The 25,664-nt window shown below is 37.4% G+C and overlaps 2 protein-coding genes across 6 annotated transcripts in view; one reads left to right on the top strand and one right to left on the bottom strand.

Moving 5' to 3' along the window:
* LOC139137670 (N-acetylneuraminate lyase-like) overlaps positions 1-12,372 on the top strand; it is a 42,994-nt gene extending 30,622 nt beyond the window's left edge. For 3 of the 4 annotated variants that reach the window (XM_070705880.1, XM_070705879.1, XM_070705881.1), the window contains 5 exons: positions 670-821; positions 5,943-5,989; positions 6,683-6,767; positions 7,769-7,817; positions 8,753-12,372. In XM_070705880.1, coding sequence (XP_070561981.1) covers positions 670-821; positions 5,943-5,989; positions 6,683-6,767; positions 7,769-7,817; positions 8,753-8,904 — 485 coding nt within the window. In that variant the 3' untranslated portion in view covers positions 8,905-12,372. The remainder of the gene's footprint in view (positions 1-669; positions 822-5,942; positions 5,990-6,682; positions 6,768-7,768; positions 7,818-8,752) is intronic. The other variant, XM_070705883.1, reaches the window with a different exon arrangement.
* Positions 12,373-17,320: 4,948 nt separating this feature from the next.
* Positions 17,321-25,156, bottom strand: LOC139137669 (hyaluronidase-1-like). 2 transcript variants are annotated; one of them, XM_070705877.1, is made up of 3 exons: positions 23,795-25,156; positions 21,014-21,595; positions 17,321-19,256 (listed from the first exon to the last, which is right to left on the bottom strand). In XM_070705877.1, the coding sequence occupies exons 1-3, from the start codon at positions 23,981-23,983 to the stop codon at positions 18,816-18,818; spliced, it is 1,212 nt and encodes a 403-aa protein (XP_070561978.1). In that variant the 5' UTR covers positions 23,984-25,156; the 3' UTR covers positions 17,321-18,815. The 2 variants fall into 2 exon arrangements, with proteins under 2 accessions (XP_070561978.1, XP_070561979.1); XM_070705878.1 differs by having other exon boundaries at positions 23,887-24,499.
* Between the last annotated feature and the right edge of the window lie 508 nt (positions 25,157-25,664).

The raw sequence follows: 25,664 nt of genomic DNA, 5'->3' as shown, positions 1-25,664 counted from the left end.
TATTGAAATTATGATGAAATCTGCAATTTTGTAATTTTGGGGCAATTTTTGCCATTTTTGGTCAAAACATGTGTTTCTCAAAAAGTACTGGTGAACTAAATGATATTTATCAAAATAATGATGAAATTTTGAATTTTTGGGGCAATTTTTCCCATTTTTGGTCAAAAAATGCGTTTCTCAAAAAGTACTTGTCTAACAGCTTTGAAATTTGGTATACAGGTTTCTATAGATGAACTAAATTTGATCTTTTGAAATTATGATGAAATCTGCAATTTTTATTTTGGGGGCAATTGTTGCCATTTTTGGTCTAAAAATTTATTCTCAAAAATTACTCATCAGATAGCTTTGGTTGACATGTTCTTAGGGATGATCCTATGTGATACATTCAAAGTATGATGAAATCTTCAATTGTGTATTTTTGCAGCTTATTTTAGCCATTTTTTTCTGGCCACTGCATTGAGCTATCAAAGATTTCCACCTCCTTCATCAACATGTGTCAAAAATAGTTATTCTCTACATAAACACAGCGGAGCTATATCGGCCGCTAGGTCGCTTGTCTGAAGTTGTAATATATGTTTGAATTTTGATTAGTTTTTGCCGGGTATTGACTATTCAAACCTATTATTTAGAAATGACTGAATGTCGTTGTAATTTGCTTCATTATTCAAGTTTGCAATGAAAGACTCTTGGAAGTGATCGATAAGGACATTCCAGTGCCATCGTTCCGTGGAATCAAACTCACATCCTATGATATGTTTGATCTTGGTCGATGTTTGATATACGGTCAAGGAAAATATCACATACTGTACGGCCAAGATGAGGTAAGGATTCCTAAAGTGACCTTGAAATTTACTAATATGGGTCAAATATCACATACTGTACGGCCAAGATGAGGTAAGGATTCCTAAAGTGACCTTGAAATTTACATGGGTCATCTGAAGAAAACTGAACCCAACTTTCATTGTTTATCAACCCTTTCACCTGTTCACCATTGTGGTTTAGCCCAAACTCATTGTTATTACAAGGTGAATGTGGACCTGTTCATTGGGAATAGGGTGAACAGGGTAACCCTCTCACCACAATGGTTTGGCCCAAACCCAATGTCATCAATGATGTGTTTGGACCATGTTTACATGGAACTAGCGTAAACAGGGTAATATTCATATTTCACAATGGAGTTTCTTACAGGACCCTGTCACCAGCTTTTTGAAACAACTGGACTCCCTGTTATTATTTCGATTTGTAAAAATATTCATTGTAGGCGTAGACGTTCACTCTTGACAACAAAGTTTCAATATAGCAAGCAAAAATGCAAAATGACTCGGTACAGTTTCATGTTTCCTGATCAGCAACTTTTAGACTAAAACTTGTAAACTTTTGTACGTTTTGCCTTATCACATGTCTTTAATTTGCTACACAATGAATTACTAAATGTCAGTATTGCTATGCACAGAGTAATATTAATAATAACAAGGCAGTATTGCTGAAGGCAATGAGTACTTGGGCGGTGATAGGGTGATTTTGAGGACAATATATACTACTATTCAAATATGGTCTTGAATTTCCTCCTGTCAATGAGGCATTTGATTAACTGGTTATTAAACGAAGCAATGGCATGACAACGGCAAAATATGTCTAGCAACTTTTGTGGAGTTTGAGGCAGGGGTTCTTTATTTATAGCGGGAATTGCTTAAACTCCTTAAATATTCAAATTACAGCAAATTTCTTTTGTTCTCGATGGTAGATGTCTAATATTTAGATGGGCATATTTAGATTTCTACCCTATAGTTATCCCTATATACCAAAAATCGGACATCCAGCTCTATTGGCTTGCTCAGAATTAGATATGCGCATAATTAATGAGGTACAATATGTGGTGTCATAAGGTGTCCCATCATACCATTTATGAAGGGTGTAGCACTTGTGGTTACTGAGTTGTGGACAAATATATATATTTGAGGTCAAAGGTCATCGAGGTCACGTGACATTTTGTCAAAATAATTGTATTGCTAAGTTATTCCTATATACCAAAAATCAGACCTCTAGCTCTATTGGCGCGCTCAAAATTATATATGCGCATAATTAATGAGGTACAATATGTGGTGTCATAAGGTGTCTTATCATACCAAATATGAAGGATGTAGCACTTGTGGTTACTGAGTTGTGGACAAATATATATATTTCAGGTCAAAGGTCATTGAGGTCACGTCACATTTTGTCATAATAATTGTATTGCTAAGTTATTCCTATATACCAAAATCAGACCTCTAGCTCTATTGGCTCGCTCAAAATAAGATATGCACATAATTAATGAGGTACAATATATGGTGTCATAAGGTGTCCTTTCATACCAAATATGAAGGGTGTAGCACTTGTGGTTACTGAGTTGTGGACAAATATGTATATTTGAGGTCAAAGGTCATTGAGGTCACGTGAAGTTTTGTCAAACAAATTGTTAACTTATCCCTATATACCAGAAATCAGACCTCTTGCTCTATTGGCTCGCTCATAATAAGATATGCACATAATTAATGGGTACAATATGTGGCATCATAAGGTGTCCCATCATACCAAATATGAAAGGTTTAGCACTTGTGGTTTAACCATACTGAGTTATGGACAATAATGTATATTTGAGGTCAAAGGTCACCAAGGTCACATGATATTTGTCAAAATGTCTGAGATATCAGTGTGAACCGATGGACTCACTGATGGACTCACGGACGGATATGAGCCAATCTATAAGCCCCCTGGACTTTATCCGTGGGGACAAAAACTGTCACTGCATCCTTTAGGCAATATGAATACGATGAGAAACTAAATTTTTATTTTTCTGGCATCATACATGCGAGTCTATGGAGAACTGCCTTATACATGGGAGTCTATGGAGGTGTAAACTAAAAAGTCCTCTAACACGGCCAAATTTGATAGCATTGTGAAACAAATCGACGTGCATCTGTATGGGGTTGGGTACTAGGCGTGAACGGACGGACGGACGGACGGACATGACCAAACCTTTAAGTCCCCTCGGACTTCGTCCGTGGTGATTAAAAACAACGCAACAGTTATTACAGCTACACCGGCGGTAGGTTCATATCCAGAGCCCCGTACGGTCTGCCACCGTCGCTTGAAAACAATCTCCAGGTTCCGCCAACGAAGCTGTTCGTGCAAAAAGGTGTTCGTGCGAAGTTTTTCAGCGGGCGGGCAAATTTCAAAACTAATCAGCGGGCGGGGAGAAAATATCGATATTTACTGTGGGCGGGGAAGAAATTTCATTACTTTCAGCGGGCGGGGAGAAAATTTTTGATAGTGGGCACCGGAAAATACGTACAGGAGGGGAAAGCGGCGTGCTTAATAGAACTTGAGGAGAAATTAAGCGCCTAACTTAGAGGGGAGCAATGTTCCAAGGTATATTGCTAACTGCTCGCACGGTTTTGTGTTGATCTAGGTTGCCTAGTGGGCATCTAAGTTGGCAATGGGGAATTTCAGTAGTGGGAAGAGGGCAGCGGGGAGCTTGAATTGTCGTGGGGAGTGTGGAGCGGGCAGACCGTAGATACCGGAGGGCAGTGGGCATCAAAATTCAGTGGGCGGGCACATTTTCAGTGTATACCAGTGGGAGGGCAGTTACGAACAGCTCTCACTTTCCCCTCCAAATTTTAGGTCAGGGTCAAAAATAAGAAAAATCGGTATATCAGCCTTCAAAACATGTTTTTGATGATTTTGAGAAATTCATGAAATTTACCAGTTGGCGGCACCTGAATCTCATGCACCCGGCCATATGGGCAGCTGGCCGGATGCATGACTTCCCGGAGAAGGCGAGCTGTCACGTTCAAGCTCAGGATTATTTGTCGATCAATTTCAGTAAATTTACCTTACCTAGATGAAATTTTGTCTATAGGCTGAAATTTCGCCGAAGTTTGACAAATTACATCGATTTTTCAGGTTCATATGCGACATTTTTGAGTTTTGAGTGCAGACAGAAATAAGTTTTGAGCGACCCCATGTTGACCCCTAGCCCTGCGTACGATGCTATGTGCTACAGCTAACACACAGCATCATACGCAGGGCCAGAGAGAGAGTTGCCGACATCGACGGTTATTTACGAGAAGTGAATAAAAGACTGTCATTTTGGAGGCGATCGAGTAGCTGAGGTAGGCTGGGATACGACTTGGGCCCAAGAACGCTGAATTTCGGCAGTAATTTGGCTTTTTACGTCAAGTCCCAAAATGGATTTGAAGTCACCGACCCAACGTACGGGTCTTTGCAGGGCTGTGGTGAGCGGGGCGGTAGCTGTAGCGGAACACACAGCATCGTACGCAGGGCTAGTTGACCCCCAGTGAAAATGTATTCGCGATCAAATCTTCCTAAATTTTTTTCAGAATTTTCGACAAAATCATTGCTTCTTACATCTTTTGTAAAATATAAAATACTAAAATAAAACTGCGATGTGCCATGTCTCCAGATTTCTAAAATATCGTTCGTTGACCGTTCGACGCAAACTTGTGACGCAGTTGAAATTCAATACTGACCGCCAAATAATCTTAATGAGACGAGATCAGTCTAGACATCCTCCAAATTATCCAACCATTCGCATTGGAGTTCAGCTCGCTTAGAGTATCATAACATTTTTCGGCCTTCTTTTAGATCGACCCTAATATCTCCCATTTAGAAAATAAATACACAAGCTACCTCGACAAAACTTCGTACCATCCAAGACCAAACGCACTACAAATCTGTCTTGACGTCATCATCTCCTTACATGGTAATCGGCATACCGTATTTTTTAGCAAAGGGACACAGAATACGTCGGAGTATTCAGTTTCAAAACGTATTACATTGTGTGATGTTGTCAAAAAAAGTCATGTTACTGCAGTGGTATAAATTACAAAACACAAAAGTTCAAATCAGTTTATTTTGGACTGGCTTTACTCAACATTTCGTATTGTTTCTTATGCCAGATTTGACCACGTGCTTACTGGCGACCCCTTTTCATGCAAATTTTGTGTCAAATGATGTGTTCCCCTGGAAAAACAAACGTACGATTTCTAAATGAAGGAGGCGAAATTTGCCCTCAAGACTCGAAACCACCCCTTTATGGGGTGTACCTAGCTATTTTTAACGAGCTTCTCGAATCTGCAGCTCTATTTCGAAATGATGGTCTGGTTTTTCTCAGCTCAAGGATAAGTGTTCTCCATCGCTGTGGGCATTACTATTCTCAACCGGGGGTACAGTTTCCAGTCGTAATGTTTTTCATTGTGTCCGGGATATAAAACCTTTCCTTTTCAAACTTTCTCTTTGATTAACACTAATCCACATCTTGTCAGTGATTAAACATGTTTCAAGTTTAAATGTTAAATTCTGGTCTCGAGCCCTCCTGTTCGACCAAACCGAAATTACCCCTCCCACTTTGGCTCGTCCAGTGGGTGTAGCAAGGGTCGTGCCATCGCCTAGTAAACGGAGGGTGCATTAATTGTTGCATTTCGATGCACATTTTGATTATATTCAGAAGATTTTGTGGCAAAAACTCAGATAGAGAAGCATTTATATTCACATCTCACTTATTCAAGACTGGCTGAGAACAGCACTTCCATTCAGTTAACATCATTACGCCATTTATTATGCCAAGAAAGATGAAGCCAATACATTTTGCCCTCCCTGGTCTCAGCCAGAAATGGTTATACCTTACAGTTTTTCCCACGGAATGAAAACAAATGTACTTGGGCTGAGGCCCAAGTACAATAATAATAATAAGTACACTTGTAATGTGTGTATAAATCTCTGAGAATAAAGCTTGAGGTGCAAAAATGACAAACTTCTGTTGGCAAAAAATATATCCAAGTTCTACTGTCATATTAGTGAATTCAAATTGCTGAATATACCTCAAGGATTAATGTATTTACAGCAATTATATTATATATCCACTATAATTTTACTTTTTACAGGTCATTTTAGCAGCGATGACACTCGGTGCAGAATCTTTTATTGGCAGGTACTGTAATATTTCTTTTGTATTTTTCAGGGTTGAAAAAATTGTAAATTATATGACTAGATTATAGATAATGGATATCAATGTAACTCAACTCAACAAATATCAATAAACATAAAACAAACCCTTTGCGTGTCATAAATTTCTCCTCAATTATTTTGCCAATTTTTATGGATTTTCAGTAATTATTTGATAATTTTGGTCCTAATGGACATAACTTTTCATTGGCTACAGGTTTTGATCAAAATATTGGGGAAAAAATCTGAAAAATTGTTTTGATCTGAAAAATTGTCTACGCTAACTTGTTTTTAATGGCAACAATAAATTGACTTTGGCACTTAGAGGGTTTATGAAGAACTTGCACACATATGCTAGACTTAATGGACTACAGAATTTCTTTCCAGTGTCCAGAGCTGCTGGTAAGCAGAAACACACTCCATTTCAAGTTTTTTGTCTGAACTCAATTCAAACCATTGTTGAGTGAATTTCATCATCAAATCAAACTGCCCTGAGTTTTCTTTTCTGTGGGGACTTACTGGTATATGTCAATGACAATGCCTATCTTTTCTGTAGCTCACAGCTGTAAATATATGGTTATGTGATGTTACAGTTTGTCTTGCCAAGTAGATTGATGAATGTTAAGGAAAGATAACTTTAAAACATTACATGCAGCACTGATAATTTCTCTTTTGACAGTACTTTCAACTATGCTGGTAAACTCTACAACAGCGTTATAAGAAACTACAAGAACGGTAACATACTAAAAGCCAGGGAAGCACAGGTGAGACATAGAGATTTCTTTCATCAAATCTTTTGCTGCATTCAAAAGTTTGAATTCCAATCTTTACACTGGACAACTCTGAAGGATGAAGACAATTTTATCTTCAGACTGTATTCACTTTTGTAAAACCACAATAGCCTTTCCCTGATATTTTTGTTGTTGTTGTTTTTTTCATGGGGGGGGGGGGGGAGAGACAATTTATGCATTTGAGCAGAACATATTGGTGGTGTGACCATATCATGGTAACATAATCCACTGGTGCTGGCTCAATAATGCATATTAGATAAATTCAATAAAACATGAGAAAGGTTAAAAGGTTAACTAATGAATTTGTGTTGTTAAAATAGAGAAAACAAGCGTTGTGACAGTGTTTTGCAAGGCCTTGTAATGACATCACTAAAATACCTCAATGTTTCACATCAACAGAATTCGTGTTCATGAGATCAGTCTGTGGTATTTTTCACACAGCGGATGACACACACATTGAACCTACAAGTTGCAATACTACAGTGTGGCTTGGTCTATACCACATAGAATATCGTCTGTGGTATTTTTCACACAGCGGATATGACACACACATTGAACCTACAAGTTGCAATACTACAGTGTGGCTTGGTCTATACCACATAGAATATCGTCTGTGGTATTTTTCACACAGCGGATGACACACACATTGAACCTACAAGTTGCAATACTACAGTGTGGCTTGGTCTATACCACATAGAATATCGTCTGTGGTATTTTTCACACAGCGGATGACACACACATTGAACCTACAAGTTGCAAATACTAGTGTATGGCTACTCTATACCACATAGAATACCAATACCCTAAGAGCAATCGACTGATTTCATTGTGTCTTGAATTGGCGTAAACTTTCCTTATATAAGTTTCAATGAACTCAGTGAAAGCAAATTATAAACTGTTGCATGTGTGTTTATAAAGTTGAAATTTAAGATATTTTTACCTTGATTTACCAGTGGTATTTTTCAATCTTTCAGTTTCGAAGTCAAGCATTCGTCACGGTGATCAAGAATCACCTGAAGACTGGTAAGTCTGTATACAGCAATTGAATCACCATCTGTACAAAAAAATACACCAGGTCCTGTAAACGACATGATCACCAGGAAAGTGGTGTCGCTAAACCCTGATGATCAGAGCATCACCAACATGCAACTTTTCATTCAATTGTTCATTTCTATGTGTTTTGAAATCAGAGCGAAGTTAAAATATACTATCAAAATTTACATGAAAAAATTTTATGTCGAGTATAATGTGAAAGTCATTCAAATAAAGATTTTAATTTTGTGAGACCACCTACTTTAAGATATAGCGTTGAATGCGAAATGAATCCTAAATTAGCTTTTAAATCTTGTTAAATGACTTTCTGCTGACTTTTTAATTATGGAAAATGTTGACTTTCAAACCCAGTTTTGAATCACAGATGAATCTCATGAAATTACTCTTGCCTTTACCATGGCAATTAATAATTCACCAAAAATTTCAAGTTCTCTTTATATTTTGATTTAAACTATAAAAATCATGACTTGAGTAATCCAACTACGAGTTGTAGAAGTAAACATTGGTATAGAATCAAAAATATTTGAATTTCTGTGGGCTGTAGGCAATGTCTTGCTTATTCTGTATTTAGTAAGGGACGGACCGTTAGATCTTGGGAGGGGAGTGGCCAAAAGCAGAAAAAAAAATTTCAAAGCAAGAAAATGGGAAAAAAATCTCCGGACTTGTTTGCTAAAGAAAAAAATAAAATCAGAAAACAAAAAAAATTGTAAATCTGACAGTTTACTTAGAAAAAAAATAAGAACATCATGACTCACTTGAAAAAAAATTTCAAAAATTTACCAAAAATGTTCTCAATCTGATGGTGACCGCCCACCTCCAAAGATCTAATGGTCCATCCCTAACACGCCTATAATGGCAGTAAACACCATTGAATGATATCACTCTCTCTCTCTGAATATTTTCAGGTGTTCCGTTCTGCAGTATAAACAAGACAGTGATGGCACTGTGCGGTGTCAATGTTGGACCTGCTCGTATGCCAATGGGTAACATGACAAAAGAACAAGTCACTGATCTGAGAAAAGATTTAGAAGAGATTGGTTTCTTTGAATGGAAGTAATCAAGAAGCGATTGTGACAATCACAGACTTAAAAGTAATTTCGAATTTTAGATAAGCAACTCAGACATTTTCAGATAAGCAACTCCTTTTGGGATCTTAGACTTGATTTAGAATAAACATGATTTCATAGATACAATTTAACGTTTCTCAAAATTTACACGTCCACTGTCTTTGCCATTCTTGGAATGTTGATAACAATAGCAGCCTGTGCTAGCTTGAACTGTTTTCAATCTTTGAAGACTATAAAATTATGTCTGTCAAATAGCCATATTGGCATTTTTCATCTATTTCCGAGAATTAAATTGGCAAACCTGCAGGGTGGGCCCTGTTTTCCTTACGGTAATGTTTGCTGCTTTGAGGGCACTTTAATGATAAATCATTGATAAATCATAAGCATGCCCCCTAGGATGGCGTCACACAGCAATATGGCTCCCTCAGCCTAATATTCATCAGTTTTGCCATCCATTGTTATGATAGTCTGCTCAACACGAGGTAAAAATATGACAATTTACGTGTGCTAATTGTGCTTCCATGTGTGTAATTTTGTCGCCAGACAAATTGTCCCACCACTTTTTATCAGAAGATTGGATGAAGCTGCACATCAGGTTTAGTCAAGCAACAGTCCACAGAGAGGGACCTTGGTTAACCCTTATCTATTCTCTTTTGACATGTGTACCATCGATAACAGGGTTTGAAGACTGTGTGCTACATGTATTTGCAAACATGTAATTTGCATGTTCCTAAAAAGTTGTGATGTCATATAACTATTATGATACAGTGTTTCTTGATCTTGCTCAAAGCTTGATGACATTATACCTTGAAGTGAGGTAATACATTATGCATGTTATTATGTTTTCTTGCAAGCAATTGAAATCCTAGCTCCCATCAAATTCAAACTCTTTGTATAACAAGAGTTTGTCTAAACCTCTCCTGACTTTGGTATTTTGCACCAAAACTTCCATTTAGCATTGAACTTTGATTTTCCGTCAAAGCTGTAAACTGCTCATTTGACTGTTAAAAGACCAGCCTAGAAAAATTACATTACTCAAATGATGGAGCTATAGAGTATTTGTGACTCATAATTCTTGGCAGTATTTCAGCTGTCTAGTGACTGTAACATGTAGTGTCATCATCTTTATCAGTACAGATCTTTTCTGCATGTTTTCTTGAAATTTGGAATTTAGAGAGTTCCATCAGTTAATGAAGCATGTAGCCATGATCGCCATGACAACCATAAAACTGTGACATTATAATAGCATATCACTCTGACTATTGAAGGAATTCAGAAATACAGGGTTATGCTATAGGATATCTACAGTTTACACCACAAGATGGCTGTAATGGCCATCAGATGATTGTACCACAATATGATATGGAGAATTGACGTGTACATGATTTATGCTCTCAGGTTTCAAACACTGGCTTCTGTTTCTCCATCCTCAGCCTGCAGGGAACTTTATCAGCTCCTCACTTGTACAATTACGTGTCAGTCACAATGTACAATTAAGCCATTATAAGCAAGCTGAAATTGGTTCTACCATATGTATGATATGGCGGCACACAAGATTCTACAAATCAGAAAGCACAGGGTTATATCATAGCAATTATAGTTACATATTTTTATCATGAAGTGCTGTGTGGATGGATAGATTAAGAGATTTTATAGCTATTCCGTAGGGAAATACAGGGTTATACCATAGGGTAATGACAATGCTGTATGGATATATACATAAAGAACTACAGGATTTTAACATAAGATCTATATTATGCTTACACCGCAGGATTTCTGTAGTTGATGGCTAGGCCACTAATAAGACGCACAGGATTTTAACATAGGATATTGATATCTATAGCTCAATATGGCAACAGGATTTCTGTACTGATGGCTATAGGCCACCATGAATTGCAGGGTTTTACACAGGATATCAATATCTATATAGCTTTATGGCTATGCAACTAGGAAATACAGGGTTTGTCACAGGATATTGACATTGTTATAGGATAGCTGTTTCATTGAATCATAGCATAGCATATGTATATATATTCTGGAATGATTGTCGTGGCTAAATTAATTTCTGAACCATTACTTAATTTACTGATAAATGTACACATAATTGACTACAAACAGACTACAAAATTGATACAAATTGATTACAAAATTGATACAAATTGACTTCAAATTGGAGAACGTGCAAATTGACTACAAACAGGAAAAATTCAACAAAGAAACAAGAAAATTACTGGTTTGAATCAAACAAATCATACAAAAGAATATCTTGCCCAAGAGTATAGAGATTCATAAGAATATACAGTACTTTAACTTAAGGAAAGTGTTAAGAGTCTATGATTTATATAAAGTATTTACAGTTACAGCTTATGCCCTATAATATATACAACCAAAACATCTATTGACATGTAAGTTATCTTAAATCATGAAAATGAATTACAGATATATCAAAATTGTATGTGCATTATTTCATCATTAATTTGTGACAACTGATTATTTGTATATTTATCCGGTAGTGTTTGGTGGTTTCAGTCCGTGAAAGATTACCTCATTAAATCAAATAGTTGTTGGAAGATTTAATTTTATTAGTCTTCTTGGAATTGTTATTTCTGTTCAGAATGATGTAAGACAATCAGATTGAAAATATCAGATATTTTATTAAGTAAACTGAGATAAGGAACTCACAACAAAATCAGAATTCTGACACAGTGTGCTATGTGTTTGGTTTTGCTTCCAACTTGCTCTCACTCTAACTTATGACTATGTCACAAATTGGAAATTAAGTTCACACTGGATCATGATCATCAATGAAACTCGTAAAAATGAACTTTTTCATGTCCATGTGAAACTGTTGGACATCAATGTATCATGTATGCTGTGATACAGAATTTTAATTGAAGCAGAGGATCAAAGTGCTGTGTCAATTTGTAACTATTTTATGAATTTTGCATTTATTTTCATATTATTTTAACCATCAGATTCAGTCTAAATCCTTCTTCCCTGGTATGTACATGTAGTTTCATTAATGAAAGAGTGTAATTGCTTGTCAATTCTATATGAAATCCAGGCCCCTGTGAACAGTCATGGTTGTTCCCATGGGAACAGTCAGGTGTATTTTTAACTGAGCACATTTGACAATTCATCAGAACGGTATGTTCAGAATGCTTCAAAAAACCTTTTCATTTGTATTTATTTGAGTGTAACTATACTTTAGGAAAACAAATATTTCATCTTTGTTGTCTAAGTGAATGAGTTTCTCTTTAAAGGTTGCTGTAATATTGGTTTGGTGTTTTTTGACCAAGAGGTCAACTTTGATCTGTTCTTAAAACATATAAAAACAATGGCACAGCTTTTTTTATCAACTCCTTTTAGCATAAACACTGACTATATTTCTCAAATATTGCATTGCTATCTTTTGACAGCCTTGTCAATAAAAGCTCCATGTTTTATGGCCAAAGTCAGTATGGCCTGTTCCGTTCATGTGCAGGTGCTGAGTGTCAGATGTTTGTGTGAATTTGGAAGTTGCTATACGTGATTTTTATCACAACTGGAAGTTGTGATATAGAGGTGGTTTCAACCGGTGTTTGATGTCGTCCATTTCCGTAAACGACAAAAAGTAAAAAACTGCTGAACGGACTGCGTTGATATTTGATACCGATACATAGACTGGTTCCAAGGTTCCAATTCAGAAAAATGGAGCCAAACGGAGCGCCGGTTAGATAGTTTTGGGAAATTTCTAACCCCCCTTTTTAACTAATTGATTTTAGGGGTCTTTCATATATGTAGTTTTGGAATGTACACCAATCCTGCATTGTGGACTGTTTTATGAGTTGTGGAACAGAAATGAGGTTTTGATGAATGTTAGAAATATGCAGGATGGCTGATTCAAAGTATAAGAGATTTCTATGCTCTTTTGGGTATCAAAAGCAATAAAAAAAACATATTTCACAGTTTAGATTCTCACTTTTGAGATGACCCTAAGCATTTGTTATGTAAACATCCTTGAGTCAATATACAGACTTTGACATTCCTGAGATTAAGTATCCATGACCTCACATGTTACAGTCTTTCACTACCATGGTATGGCCCAAACCCATTGTTATCAATGGTGAGTGTGGACCTGTCTACAGGAAATTGGGGTGAACAGGTTAGACAATGCCATGACAAGTTGCAAGGTAGCACCAGCATAGAGTCCTACGCATGTCCATGTGTTCTCACAGGAAATTACAGGGAAAAAAATTATTTGAGAAGTGTCTCTCCTTAAATAGAAGTATATTACAATTTAAACCTGTCATGGATGGATTGCTCTCAAATGATCTGAAACACAGTTATCGCTAGACTGAAAGATTCAGTCGCGTGCGGGCGCTCCGGCGCACTGCGACCTACGACCCTTTACCACGACTGAAGGCACACTGTACTTGGCCGCGGCAAACTCAAAGAAAAAAAGTACCGCCCACAACTGTCTTCACAGACTTTTCAAATATGTAAATCATGGTAGTGTAATTTGAATATTGCTCACGTGGGCTGTTTACGGGCATAATGAACACACGGTAGTCAAGACAACAATATCAATCAACTGCATCGGCAGCGCCGACATTGCATAATCGCTCTACTCGGCAGATGAAAACAACGACACGTGTGTGTAAGCTTTATAGGCTAGCCGCTTGTCGGAGAAAAAAACTTACATGTAGATACAATTGTCTGTATGGCTCCATTGACGCCTATAAAAAAAACTCCATAGCGTCTTTCGCGCTGAGCGCAGCAGAATGTGCAGTCTGTGGGGAGCTCGGAAGAAAAGGTCGATCTTTTCGAAAACGACCGTACCGATATCGAGAAACTGAAGCAACTCTACACAAACAAACATTACCGTACACACTAATCCAAACTTCCCTACAAAAATCCGAGGCGAAACAAACATTTTTATTAACACAAACAATCGGATAAGAATGTAGGAACACATTTTTGAAAGGAATCAAACACAAACTCGACACAAAAACATTTTGGATAGTAAGGTGGGGAGCCTCTTTCACATTTTTACTTTCGCGCTGAGCGCAGCAGAATGTGCAGTCTGCGGAGAGACTGTAGACTCTCGGAAGAAAAGGTCGATCTTTTCGAAAATGACCGATATCGCCGAGAAACTGAAGCAACTCTACAGTGGAACTGACGTCTGGACATCACAGCGGAGCCTGCCTTTGTAAGTGTGTCCATAACTTTGGGTGCCAGCGTGTAAATCATAGATTTCCCATACCGTGGGGCCCTGTTGGTAAAATAGCGGATACATCTCTGCCGCCGCAAAAACTCTTTGAGTGCGTCTCTTTGCTCTCTTTTCAACATAATATTATATAGGCCTACATCAGAACATTTACTGACTGCCTCGGCAATGCGAGTCGGCGATTGTTCGGATCGGCCATAATGATCAAATCGGAACGCTAGCCACAGACGTCAACATGAGTATAGCTTCGGCCGTTTGATTTTCAATACTTCGAGTTTGAGAAAACACGTGTTTGTTGACAAACGAGACATGCTATAAGCTAATAGGCGGGACAAAAGCCAGGCGACAGTTTTGAATATGCTAATCACGATCACGCACTGAGTGAGCGATGTGGGCGGTCTTGTTACCCTACATACTGTCAATTACCTCCTTTCTGTAATACGATTGGTTCCAACAAAATTTTGTTGGAGAACAGGATTTCAACAGTGTGCCTTCAGTCGTGGTAAAGGGTCGTAGGTCGCAGTGGCGCCGGAGCGCCCGCACGCGACTGAATCTTTCAGTCTAAGTTATCGCCCATTAGCAACAAATCTATAGCAAGATTTATGTAACTTTCATGAACTTACACAAGGTATTAGACAAAAGATGACCATGACTTTGCTACTTTTCAACATTTATTTCATTCAGATTTCCTCAGCTTAGTGTATAGATTTTGTAATCTTAATTACTGTCAACTTAGCTTTACTAACTTATTCTAACCTCATTATTCTTACACTACTGTTATACCTTATAACCACAAAATTTCAAGAGATGCATATATGATTGTCACTTAACAAACAATTTACAAATATGTCTTCTGCTGTTTTCTCCATATACATATACATGTCCCTTTTCTCATAAAAATGGGCTTAAAATCGCAATGTGAAAAATAGTCTTTCAGCTGTATGTTGCTCATTGACTTCGTGGTCTGTCTAATTAGTCTCCACGGACACCGTCCGGGGGGACTTATAGGTTTGGTCATGTCCGTGTGTGCGTGCCTGCGTCCGTGTGTGCATCCGTCCGTCTGTTCACGCAGATATCTCAGACATGCCCTGGTCATTTCTTTCAAACTTTGCACAAGGATAGTACCCTACCCCATACAGATGCACATCGATTTGGCCATGTTAGAGGACTTTTTAGTTTACACCACCAGAGACTACCATGTATAAGTCAGCTGTCTATAGAATCCCATGTATAAGGCCAAGTAAATAAAATTTAGTTTGTCATCATATTCATATTGCAAAAAGGATTCAGTGACACAGTTTTTAGTCCCCATGGATGAAGTCCAGGGCCTTATAGATTGGGTCATGTCCCTCCGTTCACGCAGATATATAAAATATTTTGACAAAATCTCCCGTGACCTTGGTGACCTTTGACCTCAAATATACATATTTGTCCATAACTCAGTAACCACAAGTGCTACACCCTTCATATATGGTATGATGGGACACCTTATGACGCCACATATTGTACCTCATTAATTATGTGCATATCTAATTTTGAGCGAGCCAATAGAGCTAGGTCTGATTTTTGGTATATAGGGATGACTTAGCAATTCAATTTTTTTTGACAAAATGTCACATGACCTCAGTGACATTTGACCTGAATATACATATTTGTCCATAACTCAGTAACACAAAGTGCTACACCCTTCATATATGGTATGATGGGACACCGCATGACGCCACATATTGTACCTCATTAATTATGAGTAGTTTCACAATGTGCCAGTTGTGATCAAGTGCCATTGGCGCTATTTTTTAACTTTTAGTCCCCACAGACAAAGTCTTGGGGGACATAGATTTGGTCATGTCCATGTAGCTGTGTGTCCACGCGTTCACGCAAATTTCTCAGAGATGCCTGGAGCGATTTCTTTCAAACTCAGTACAAGGATTACTCATTATATCATATATACACTTGCACATCCGTTTTCTGATACCTTCCAATGTGGCCATGTGACAACTATTTGTTGCCACATTCATGAACCAAGTGGGGACTATGTCATAGAAAATGACTTGTAGTTAAAAGCCTATGTCTCATCCCTGGAGGGATCAAGTAATGGAAAGATACCGAGCAAATGCAACAAAATCCTTTTACTGCTTTTCTGCTTTTAGAAAAAAAGTATTCACATTCTTTGAGGATCCAAAAGGCAGAATTTAGTTAGCACTGTCTGTGAACTGTGAAAAGTGCACCAAATCTTGAAATTACCCATTGTTCTTAAATTGTCCAGCACTTTGGGATAAAGTATTAGTCACACTGAATTGATCTGAAAGGTCAGTAGAATCCAAGGTTGCGCAAGGTTCTGTACGGAGATATTATACCAAGTCTTTGGACAGGTCTTTCCTCATTTCCCTTTTATACATGGGTCAATTAACAAAGTTATCTAAAGCAACAGGGGTGTACCAGTGTCTGCTAGTGAAAGGGAAGGAGGCCACACATTTAAGAATACTACTTCTTGTTTCTATTATTTGATGTTGTCAATGACTATAAGCATCAAGAGTGCAGTAGATCCCTTGAATAGACCAATGCAAGGTCCCTCTGCTTCTATAGAAGTGCACACTTCAATAGATTCATACGGTATTTAATGACACACGGAAGTTGACCTCAACTCTAAGGTGTGCATGTGTGCACTCATTCATACAGTCCTTGGTGTACATTCAATAATGTTCCCTCCTCCAATATTGAAATAGTTCAATGTTAAGTTCAATGACACAGTGAAAGCTGATAATGATTCTACTTTGAACTTGACCTGTAAAATGTTTTTTAAGCTCAATGATACAGTCTTGTTGTGTAAAAGGCTGAGTGTTTGTTTCATGACACGTTGAATAGTTTAACTATTGACTGCAGAATTATGCTTCAAGGTCCATTCTCACAAACTATGCAAAGCTACCTACTAACATCATTGAATGTGTACAATTATATTTTTTTTATGATTCCGCTGCCCTCATGGCATTCACAATTGTGGTTAACAATTTATCATATTGTGGAAACTCGCATACTTTCTAAAACGCTCACTGGCAAAAAAATTGAAGCCTTAATTTGTCAGTCATCTTTGGTCCAAGCTCACCTGATGATAATGTCGGTATATTATGGTTGATAATATATTTCCCTTTGAGTGCTGTACTTTTTTCCCACCAAAATTTTAGTGCAACATTTTACAATTTTATGACTTTTTCTGTATTTATTTTGATGGTTTCAGACCAACAGGATATCATATTTCATTGACTACAATTTTTTATCAAAAATTTGTAAAAACTCAGAAAAAAATAGACTGGTATTTTTTATGAAGGCAACAAAAATTGACTTTGGTGCTCAAAGAGTTTAATTACCCCAATCACTCATTCTATATTGGATCACTTTAATCAACACAAGTTCAAATTTTTTGTCTCAGAATTTTGTGAATTTAAACATTCTGATTTTGTCAGTTACAAGACTATTTTTCCCATTTCCTTCAAGTTATAGTAATAGTGCTTCCAATACTTGGTACGTCACAATCAATATTTCAAAAACATGTTCATTTGTTTCTACATAAAATCACCTGAAATCACCATCATGTAGTCAACTTTGACCTCAGTTGACATTAAGTCAACTTTGACCTCCTCTGATAGTGACGACAGTGTTGACTGCAGGACGATGCAGGATTGCTCAGACATAACATATCAATATCATATTACCATTTTGAAGCAATGAGCAAGACATGATAGATGTAGGTTTCCCATAATATTCCACAATACAAATTTAATTATTGATATTTTTTTTTTAAATTTCTTAACCAATGATTTCCAGCCTGCTTATCATCAAATTCATTCAATCATTTCAATTTGAAAAAACATTCAAAATGGAAAAATAATAAAATCATAACCTCCTCCAACACTTCTTTTGAAATGATCAACTTGATGTTGTTGTTAACAATTCCATAACACCAAAATAAAATCCCTTACACACAAGGTATCATAACATCATAATTTTGACATCTGCTAAATTGCTTCTGAACATACAAAATTAAAAACTGACCTGCTGTAAAAAGAGTAAATGTGCTCACAATTTTTTGATAATCTACAAATTTGTTGAGTCAGAACTGACTTTTTCGCTCTGTGGAAGACTTTTGAATGTACTTCCACAAAAGCATGCAACCTCCACATTATATTTTTTATGTATCCATGTCCTGGAACTGCATTCAACCCGAAAGAGTGTAAAGGTATACTGTCACCAATTTTGCCAGAGTTACCAGGAAACAGAAAATCTAACCAATCACAGATTAAAGCGGGTTGCCGCTTTTAAAAACAGCGCCCTCACATGGGTATTTTGAATACCAAGGAACGCCCCTTTGACCATATATGGGCATATTTAGATTACAGGTGACTGTATACCTTTAAAGCCTCATTCACTACCAATGTTGGCTAAAACCAGAGTCACATTAACCCAGAACTGTTCTCTTCTCATGTGAACCACATGACAACCATGTGACCTTTTTTCTAGAAGAGACAAAATATCATAAACTCAACCATATGACACCTCCAATACAATTGTACCTACATAACTCTCTGCATGCAATTTAATCTCATGTGTAAAAGATGATAAGATATAAAGCTATGACATTTACCACACCTGCACAGCTTTGTTGCAATTAGCATGTCTTTTTTTTAAATTCATCCCTTAACTTTTATCACATTGGTTGCCATGCCAACCAGAGTAACATTGGCATCCATAGATACCATATTTGGTCTCAGTGAAAGAATATTGCACTTTTGTTTCTTTCTTATTCTTGAATACAATATTTCCATAAATTTCACTCTCTGTGTACTGTGACCAAATCCTCTGTTTTAAAAGTTGTAATTCATCAATCTTTTGTGATTCATTTCCATGGTAATCATCATCATCTTTTCTGATGCACCGTCCATGACCACTACAATATGCTTCACTACACTTCCTTGCAAATTTTGTAACGTTTACAATATAGGGACCAAGCATGGTGTCCAGGTAATGCTTCAAACCAAGACATGTTGGTGCACTGTTACTGTCGTTGTGATCGCCCCACAACACGAAACCAGCCATGCCCTCCGTTACGCTCTGACCAATGGTATTCTCAAGATCAACCTGAAATAAATTAAGTAATCGATTTAATTCAAAATACAGAAACACAAACAAAATAATAGCACTCATATAAATGTTTCTTGTTTGTCTGAATTTTGAAAATTAAATCATTTGATGTAAAGTTTTATGTTCTGTACCAGTTCATTATACCAATCACAAAGTAATAGTTGACATGGTTTACTTAAAAGATCTTCACAAAGCAGGCTTTGGCTATTGATCAGTGTTCCCTCTGAGTTTCAAGAGGGTGCGCAACTTGAGATCACGGTCCCTCCGGGACTGTGTTGAGATACGTCGGATTATTGTCTCACAGCTGGGTCCGTTCATGTACCGGGGTATATGCTAATTTACTGAGGTACGTCACAACGTACAATGAACGTTGGTGGCAACTGCGCCACCAACGGCGCTAAACCCGAAACGCGGAAGTAAAATCTACGCCGAGATCGCACATTTCACCCCGAGTTATCGTTTCCAAAACTACCGATCGAAATGACTGAGACTAAAGTTGCGCAAAACATGAAATTTCACTGCGAGAGCAGTCGGAGACACTGCGCAATTGGCGCGCAAATAAGCCTTAGCGGGAACACTGCTATTGATGTATGATCTCCCTGTATTGTGTTCAGAAGTATTGTCTGACTCTCAGAGCTGGTCCAGGCCTGAAGCTGTCATAATGTTAGTATAGACAAGTGAAGTCTACATGGTAATAGTGGCCTGTATGATTTCTTATTATAAAATCTTATAAGAATCTTAATAAGTATTTTATATGCAAATTAGTAAGAATAAGAATCTTATAAGAATCTGTTAATATAAGATTCTTATAAGATTCTTGTAAGAAAATTTCATATGGAAAACACCTGACTGTCATGGTTCAGTGGTCAGCGAGTGATATCAAACAAAAACTTTTTATACCATTTGGCATGATATGGTATGTATTCTTACAGTAGGTTTGGTAACGAAAAATCATGTTTACATGACACATATGCTTTTGAAGCCTCCAATGCAATGTATGGGACATGCCAAGCTGGTTTTAAGCAACTTGACCTGATGATAAACTTGGCAAGATAAGGGTTAAATCTGTCATTTTTCGGTTTAAATTTTTTTTCTTTCTATTTCTCAATTGCTGTGCACTGTGTCAAATTTATTTGAAAGGACATACTCAACACTTGATGACCATACACTTCAAACTATTATCTCTATTAAACTTACATTCAATTTGTCATGTCATCCCTTCAAGACTTGATCACTAGTGTGAATTTGGTGCTGCAAAATTACCCTATTAAACCCTAATCCTGCCAGATAGTATCACCTTCCAATCTGCCAAGTCAGTAAAATTCCATTGAGTCAAATTTATACACATATATATTCACCAACTTGGCTAGCTTTGTTATAATTTGGTCAGCATAAATCATATTTAGAGCATCTATAGGTACTCAGGAGGCTTCCAAATATTCAAGTTTTAATGAAAATGCATCATTTGGAATATATAACACCTAACTTATTTTAAACAATTTGACCTGATGATGGCACATGAGGTTATAGGCTGTTAACCATTGGAAAATTGAATTTGGTCAAAAGAGGATCTAGTATTATGAGGCGCGATGAATTGAGATGTAGATTATGTGGCATCCAGTTTCTGGGGTAACGTTGAGAGAGAGAGAGAGAGAGAGAGAGAGAGAGAGAGAGAGAGAATTGTGAGCAACTACAGAATTACTTTGGAAATTTGCAAAATAGTTATAACTTCTTCACTATACAGGCATACTCACATTTGTAAAGTAGAAGGATGTGTGCGAGTAGTTAAATCTACCAAATGGATAGATTGGTTTATTGGAATGTTCAGATTTCAGTGTCACTCTCTTTGCTTCAGTAAGTGCTGCCTTAACAAAGTCCTTTGCATCAGTTTGTTTATATGACACATAGATTGACGGAAACAGAGCTGTACTTGAATCGTATAACCACTGTTGTTCATCATTCTCTTTCTGTACTGCTTCAGAACAAGTGCCCTGTCCACTGAATTTGTAACATTTTGGGAATTCATATAAACCCAATAATGCATATGGGCGCAATTTCTTGCACAGATTCAGTGTTCCTTGAATAAGATTCCTGGCTGCAGTTTCAAATTCAAACTTAGCAACCTCTTCTATTAGGTCATCTGGCCAGTCTTTGTGTCTCTCTTGTACCAAAGATATTGACGCATTTCTGTAAATCATTTTCGCATCCCAATTTCTCTCCCAGATTGGTCGCCACGGTTCCCAGTCGATTATAATCCAGCCAGAATAATTTGGGTCTGGAAAGTATTTCCCAAAGTCTTCAACAACTTTTTCAAAATGTTCAGTGAGATTGGTGAGCTGCGATTGAGAAAAGAAATTGATAAGTACATTTAGTACATCATATAAATCCTTCAGAATCATCAACAAGACAACAATGCACCCTCCATCATATAAATGACATTTTCTTTTGTTATCTGTTTCGTTTGCCGACACAGTAGATAAATGAGGGCGCTATTGGCAGGGATGAGAAATCAGCATGGAATTTAACCTGCCTGCCCAGAGCTAGAGCAGGTAAATTGCTGGCCAAGTGCCTGAAGTTTACAGTTATGTACCCAATCGACAGGTGAAGCACACAGGTATGCTGCAAAGTATACGGTATACCATCAATTATACAGGTATACCACTGTCAAGTATACAGTATACTGTGAACTATATACTGTGAAGTATATGTGTCAGGTATACAGTGAAATATACATGGTATACTGCAAAGTATATAGGTATACAATGAAGCCTTGTATATGAAAAAGATAAACTCACATATAAATTGCAATAAATTTTATCCCTTTTCCTGCCACACAGTATTACTTCCCCATCAGCCAAGTCAGTAAAAAGCGGTATTAAGCGAAAACATGATGAATTTTCACCCACTTGGCTTGGTCTGTTATAGCATCTTTAGTCCGAAAAAATCAAGTTTACAGTATTTATGTTTTCAACAGCTTTCAAATGTACAGTATTATGTTAAAATACACCATATGGAATATGTTGTGTTTCATTAATTTTAACCATCTTGACCTGGTGGTGAAATATGGACTTGGCAGGAAAAGGGTTAAAGTGATCACCTTTTAGGTGTTTGCATGTACTTGTAATTGTGCGAAAAAAGAGACATCAAAAAATCAAACCATGGACAAACATAAAAATTGATCTTTTTGCTGCAACATAAGGGATGTGTGATGATAGACCATGAAATGTTTATTGTACCAGATCCTCAGGATGAAAACTGAATCAGATTCCAGTGTTTGATTTTTCCTGTTTTTAGAGTCTTTGTTTCACCACATCTGGAAAACATACATCCTTTCTGTTGCAACAATAGATAAATATTCTGTTCTATCTCTTCCTGCAGATTTGAATTTCAATGTCACTTCACAAAACCAGTATACTTCCCATTTCCTTTGTGTTACACAACCAAAAATGTAATCTAGCTGTTGATAACATATTCATTAAAATGTCAAATATTCTCGTTTTTGTGTGTGAAACTTTCATTTTCCTCCAAACCACAAAATACATTCTAAGAATCATGTTTCAATAACTTTTAAAGCCTAGTTTTTTAAGTCCTGCGTGGTCCATGCAAATTAGTACATTGAATTAGATCGGCACCCAAGATATGTCCTCTATTGTTCATGTCGAATACTACCTGTCATTACTAGCTGGTACATTCAAAGACTATTCATGTGATTACACCAGCCACATATTGTCTTGATGTTATGCCATTTCCATACACTACTGATTGGGCAGGAATTTGCAAGACTGTAGCAAAGCTTGGAGGTGTGAATTTATTAATGAAGTGAAAATGAAGCTATCTCTTCATCAAGTGGTCTTAAATGTTGGCTTTAATTGTGGTTTTGCAAAGACATCAAACCATATGATTTGTATAATAAGTAGAAAAGCATTAAAAGTTTGTCTTTTGGTTGAAAGGTGGCACATTCCTGATTACATGTAAAGAGAGAGCAAATTGTTTAAACTGTAATTTAAAATTCAATGGAAAACAAAGGTTTGCATGGAGTGAATAAGTAAGTATACACGCAGAACAATAGGTGTGCTAGAAGAATGTGTGTGAAGCCAAGGTTTTAAAAAAAATGTAGCTTGCTTTCGCACTGTATCACCAGGAATGAAGTTTCACTTGCTATCATGTTGCCTTTTTCCTTCACAGTTTGACTTTTTGTAACTTCCCTGGACCTGTCCTCTGCTGTGCAGGACAACAATTTCAAAGAAGTGTAAAAAAACCCATGATCTGGCCGTAGTCCATTGAATATGCAATACTGTAGTACTCGCAAAGATGTTTTTGCTGCATACTCTAAGTTGAGAATTTATCTGGTCGTACATTTTATAAATCAGTTTAAATGCGTAAGCTTACTGTATCAATGTGTATACTCTAACCACTCTAAACTAGCCCTGCGTACCGTGTTGTGTGTTCCCGGCGTTATACGGCCTGGTGGGAAGACACCGGGAACACACAGCACGGTACGCACGGCTTCTCAAACACACGAAACATTACGATACCTGAGGAATTCCACCATTGACAGCGGTTCCATTTTTGTCGTAGTATGGGTACAACCCCAAATCGTACTTGTCTAATAAAGAAATCTTGTCACCTTTCCAATGTTCATTCTTGTTTGCAATAATTCGATACTTTTCAAAATCCAATGGTATCCCGAACTTCTCAGGGCATTTAAAAGTTGGTGCACCCATACAACGTTGAATGGATTATGCAGGTCTTCTTCAAGGGAATAAACTAGCGCCATGTGTAGAAACATGATGGGTAAATACATTTTGACCATTCTTGTACTGTTAGGCGCCCTATTGGTCCAACTCTCTGCTTGAAAATCGGCGGAGGAAACTTTATGTTACGTTTTCAACCGGCGAACGAGATTGACGTCAACGCCTTGGCTGGTCCCCGCCTCAGTGGTCACCCGGTCCCCCGAGACCGGACATACTAAACACCGACAAGCACCGACAAGTGACCGACAAGGACCGACAAGTGACCGACAAGGACCGACAAGTGACCGACAAATTGAATTAAAACCATTCTTTTTCGATGTCTTGGTTCTGAAATGTCATTTTCTACTATGCTGGTGAATATAAACGCTATTGACAACGGCACTTAAGAAAGAGAACGAAATATCAGCCGACAAGTAAATCGCGTATTGAAGCAGGTCTTTTAGCCTTACTATGAAGGACCGACAAGTGATCATCTTTGACTTCATTTCTAAAGTTGAAAGTGAACTGAATGCGTCCATCGACACAATGACGACAGGAATTTAATACTTTTGTTTTTCGAAATTGTTCTTTCGAATCTTTTGATACTCAAAGAGATAGTACAAATAGGCGTTTAAAAGGTGAAACGTCGAAAAAAAAATCGTTTTCATTCAACTTGTCGGTCCATCACCTTTATCTCTTAGTTGTCATAGCTTTAGATCTCTTTGTTGCTAGATTATATGTAATTGTTCAGTTTATTGCATTCTTCGATAATACAGTTGAGTGATCAAGTAGGCCTCAAACCAAATCCCTTGTTACATTAATTAAGATATGAAACCACAAAAGATAGTGGTTAGATTACCCTTCGAGGAAAAATCAAACGATCCCATACAAGATGGCGTCTACTACTTCCGGGTAGGGTTTCCTTGTTTGCCACACGGTTAACCGTGTTTGCCGTTACCGTTTGGTCAATTGTGTTCATTTTCACCACAATCGTAGAAAATGACGTTATAAAGCCCAAACATCGAATAAAAGGGGTTTTCATCCAACTTGTCGGTCACTTGACGGTCCTTGTCGGTTCTTGTCGGTGCTTGTCGGTGTTTAGGCGGACCCTGTGCGACGCAGTGATCAGCGAACGTCAACGCCAAGGTGGAAGTTGGAAGTCATATGACACATTTGTCCCGTAGGTGACTTCCTAATCCACCGCTGGGGGCGCTTTTCGTCGGCAAAAGCTGCAACTTGTTGTCATGAAGTTTTCAAGCGTTGCAAGACTCGAAGTGCGTCTCGAATGCATTTACGTAATGATATGATTTTATTGATATTTTTCTTTCTTTTCTTTCCAGTTACATGAGAAAGTTTCAGACAAGTTGCTTTGTAATTTGTTCGTTCGCTCGACACATTCATATGTGGATTTGATTTATTTGCCATTTTGTTGGAATAAATTTATCTTTTCAAATTAAAAAAAAAAATTGGTACAAACTTTTTGTGCTAGGGCGTACATTCATATATCTTATTTGGTCAAATTTTGATATTCCTATGTCACCATGGCCTAAATGAACTAATGAGAAAGCAACAGATTAAGAAATACCAACATCTTTGCTTTGCAAAGAATAAACATGAAATTTGCCGAGGGACAAGGGCATATGCAATCTGCAGCAGTTATTTTTAAAATGGT

The sequence above is a fragment of the Ptychodera flava genome, chromosome 7 (genome assembly GCF_041260155.1).
Source record: "Ptychodera flava strain L36383 chromosome 7, AS_Pfla_20210202, whole genome shotgun sequence".
In the NCBI taxonomy this organism is placed as follows: domain Eukaryota; kingdom Metazoa; phylum Hemichordata; class Enteropneusta; family Ptychoderidae; genus Ptychodera; species Ptychodera flava.
The sequence above is the reverse complement of the archived record's forward strand: the minus strand, read 5'-3'. Positions and strand labels throughout refer to the sequence as shown.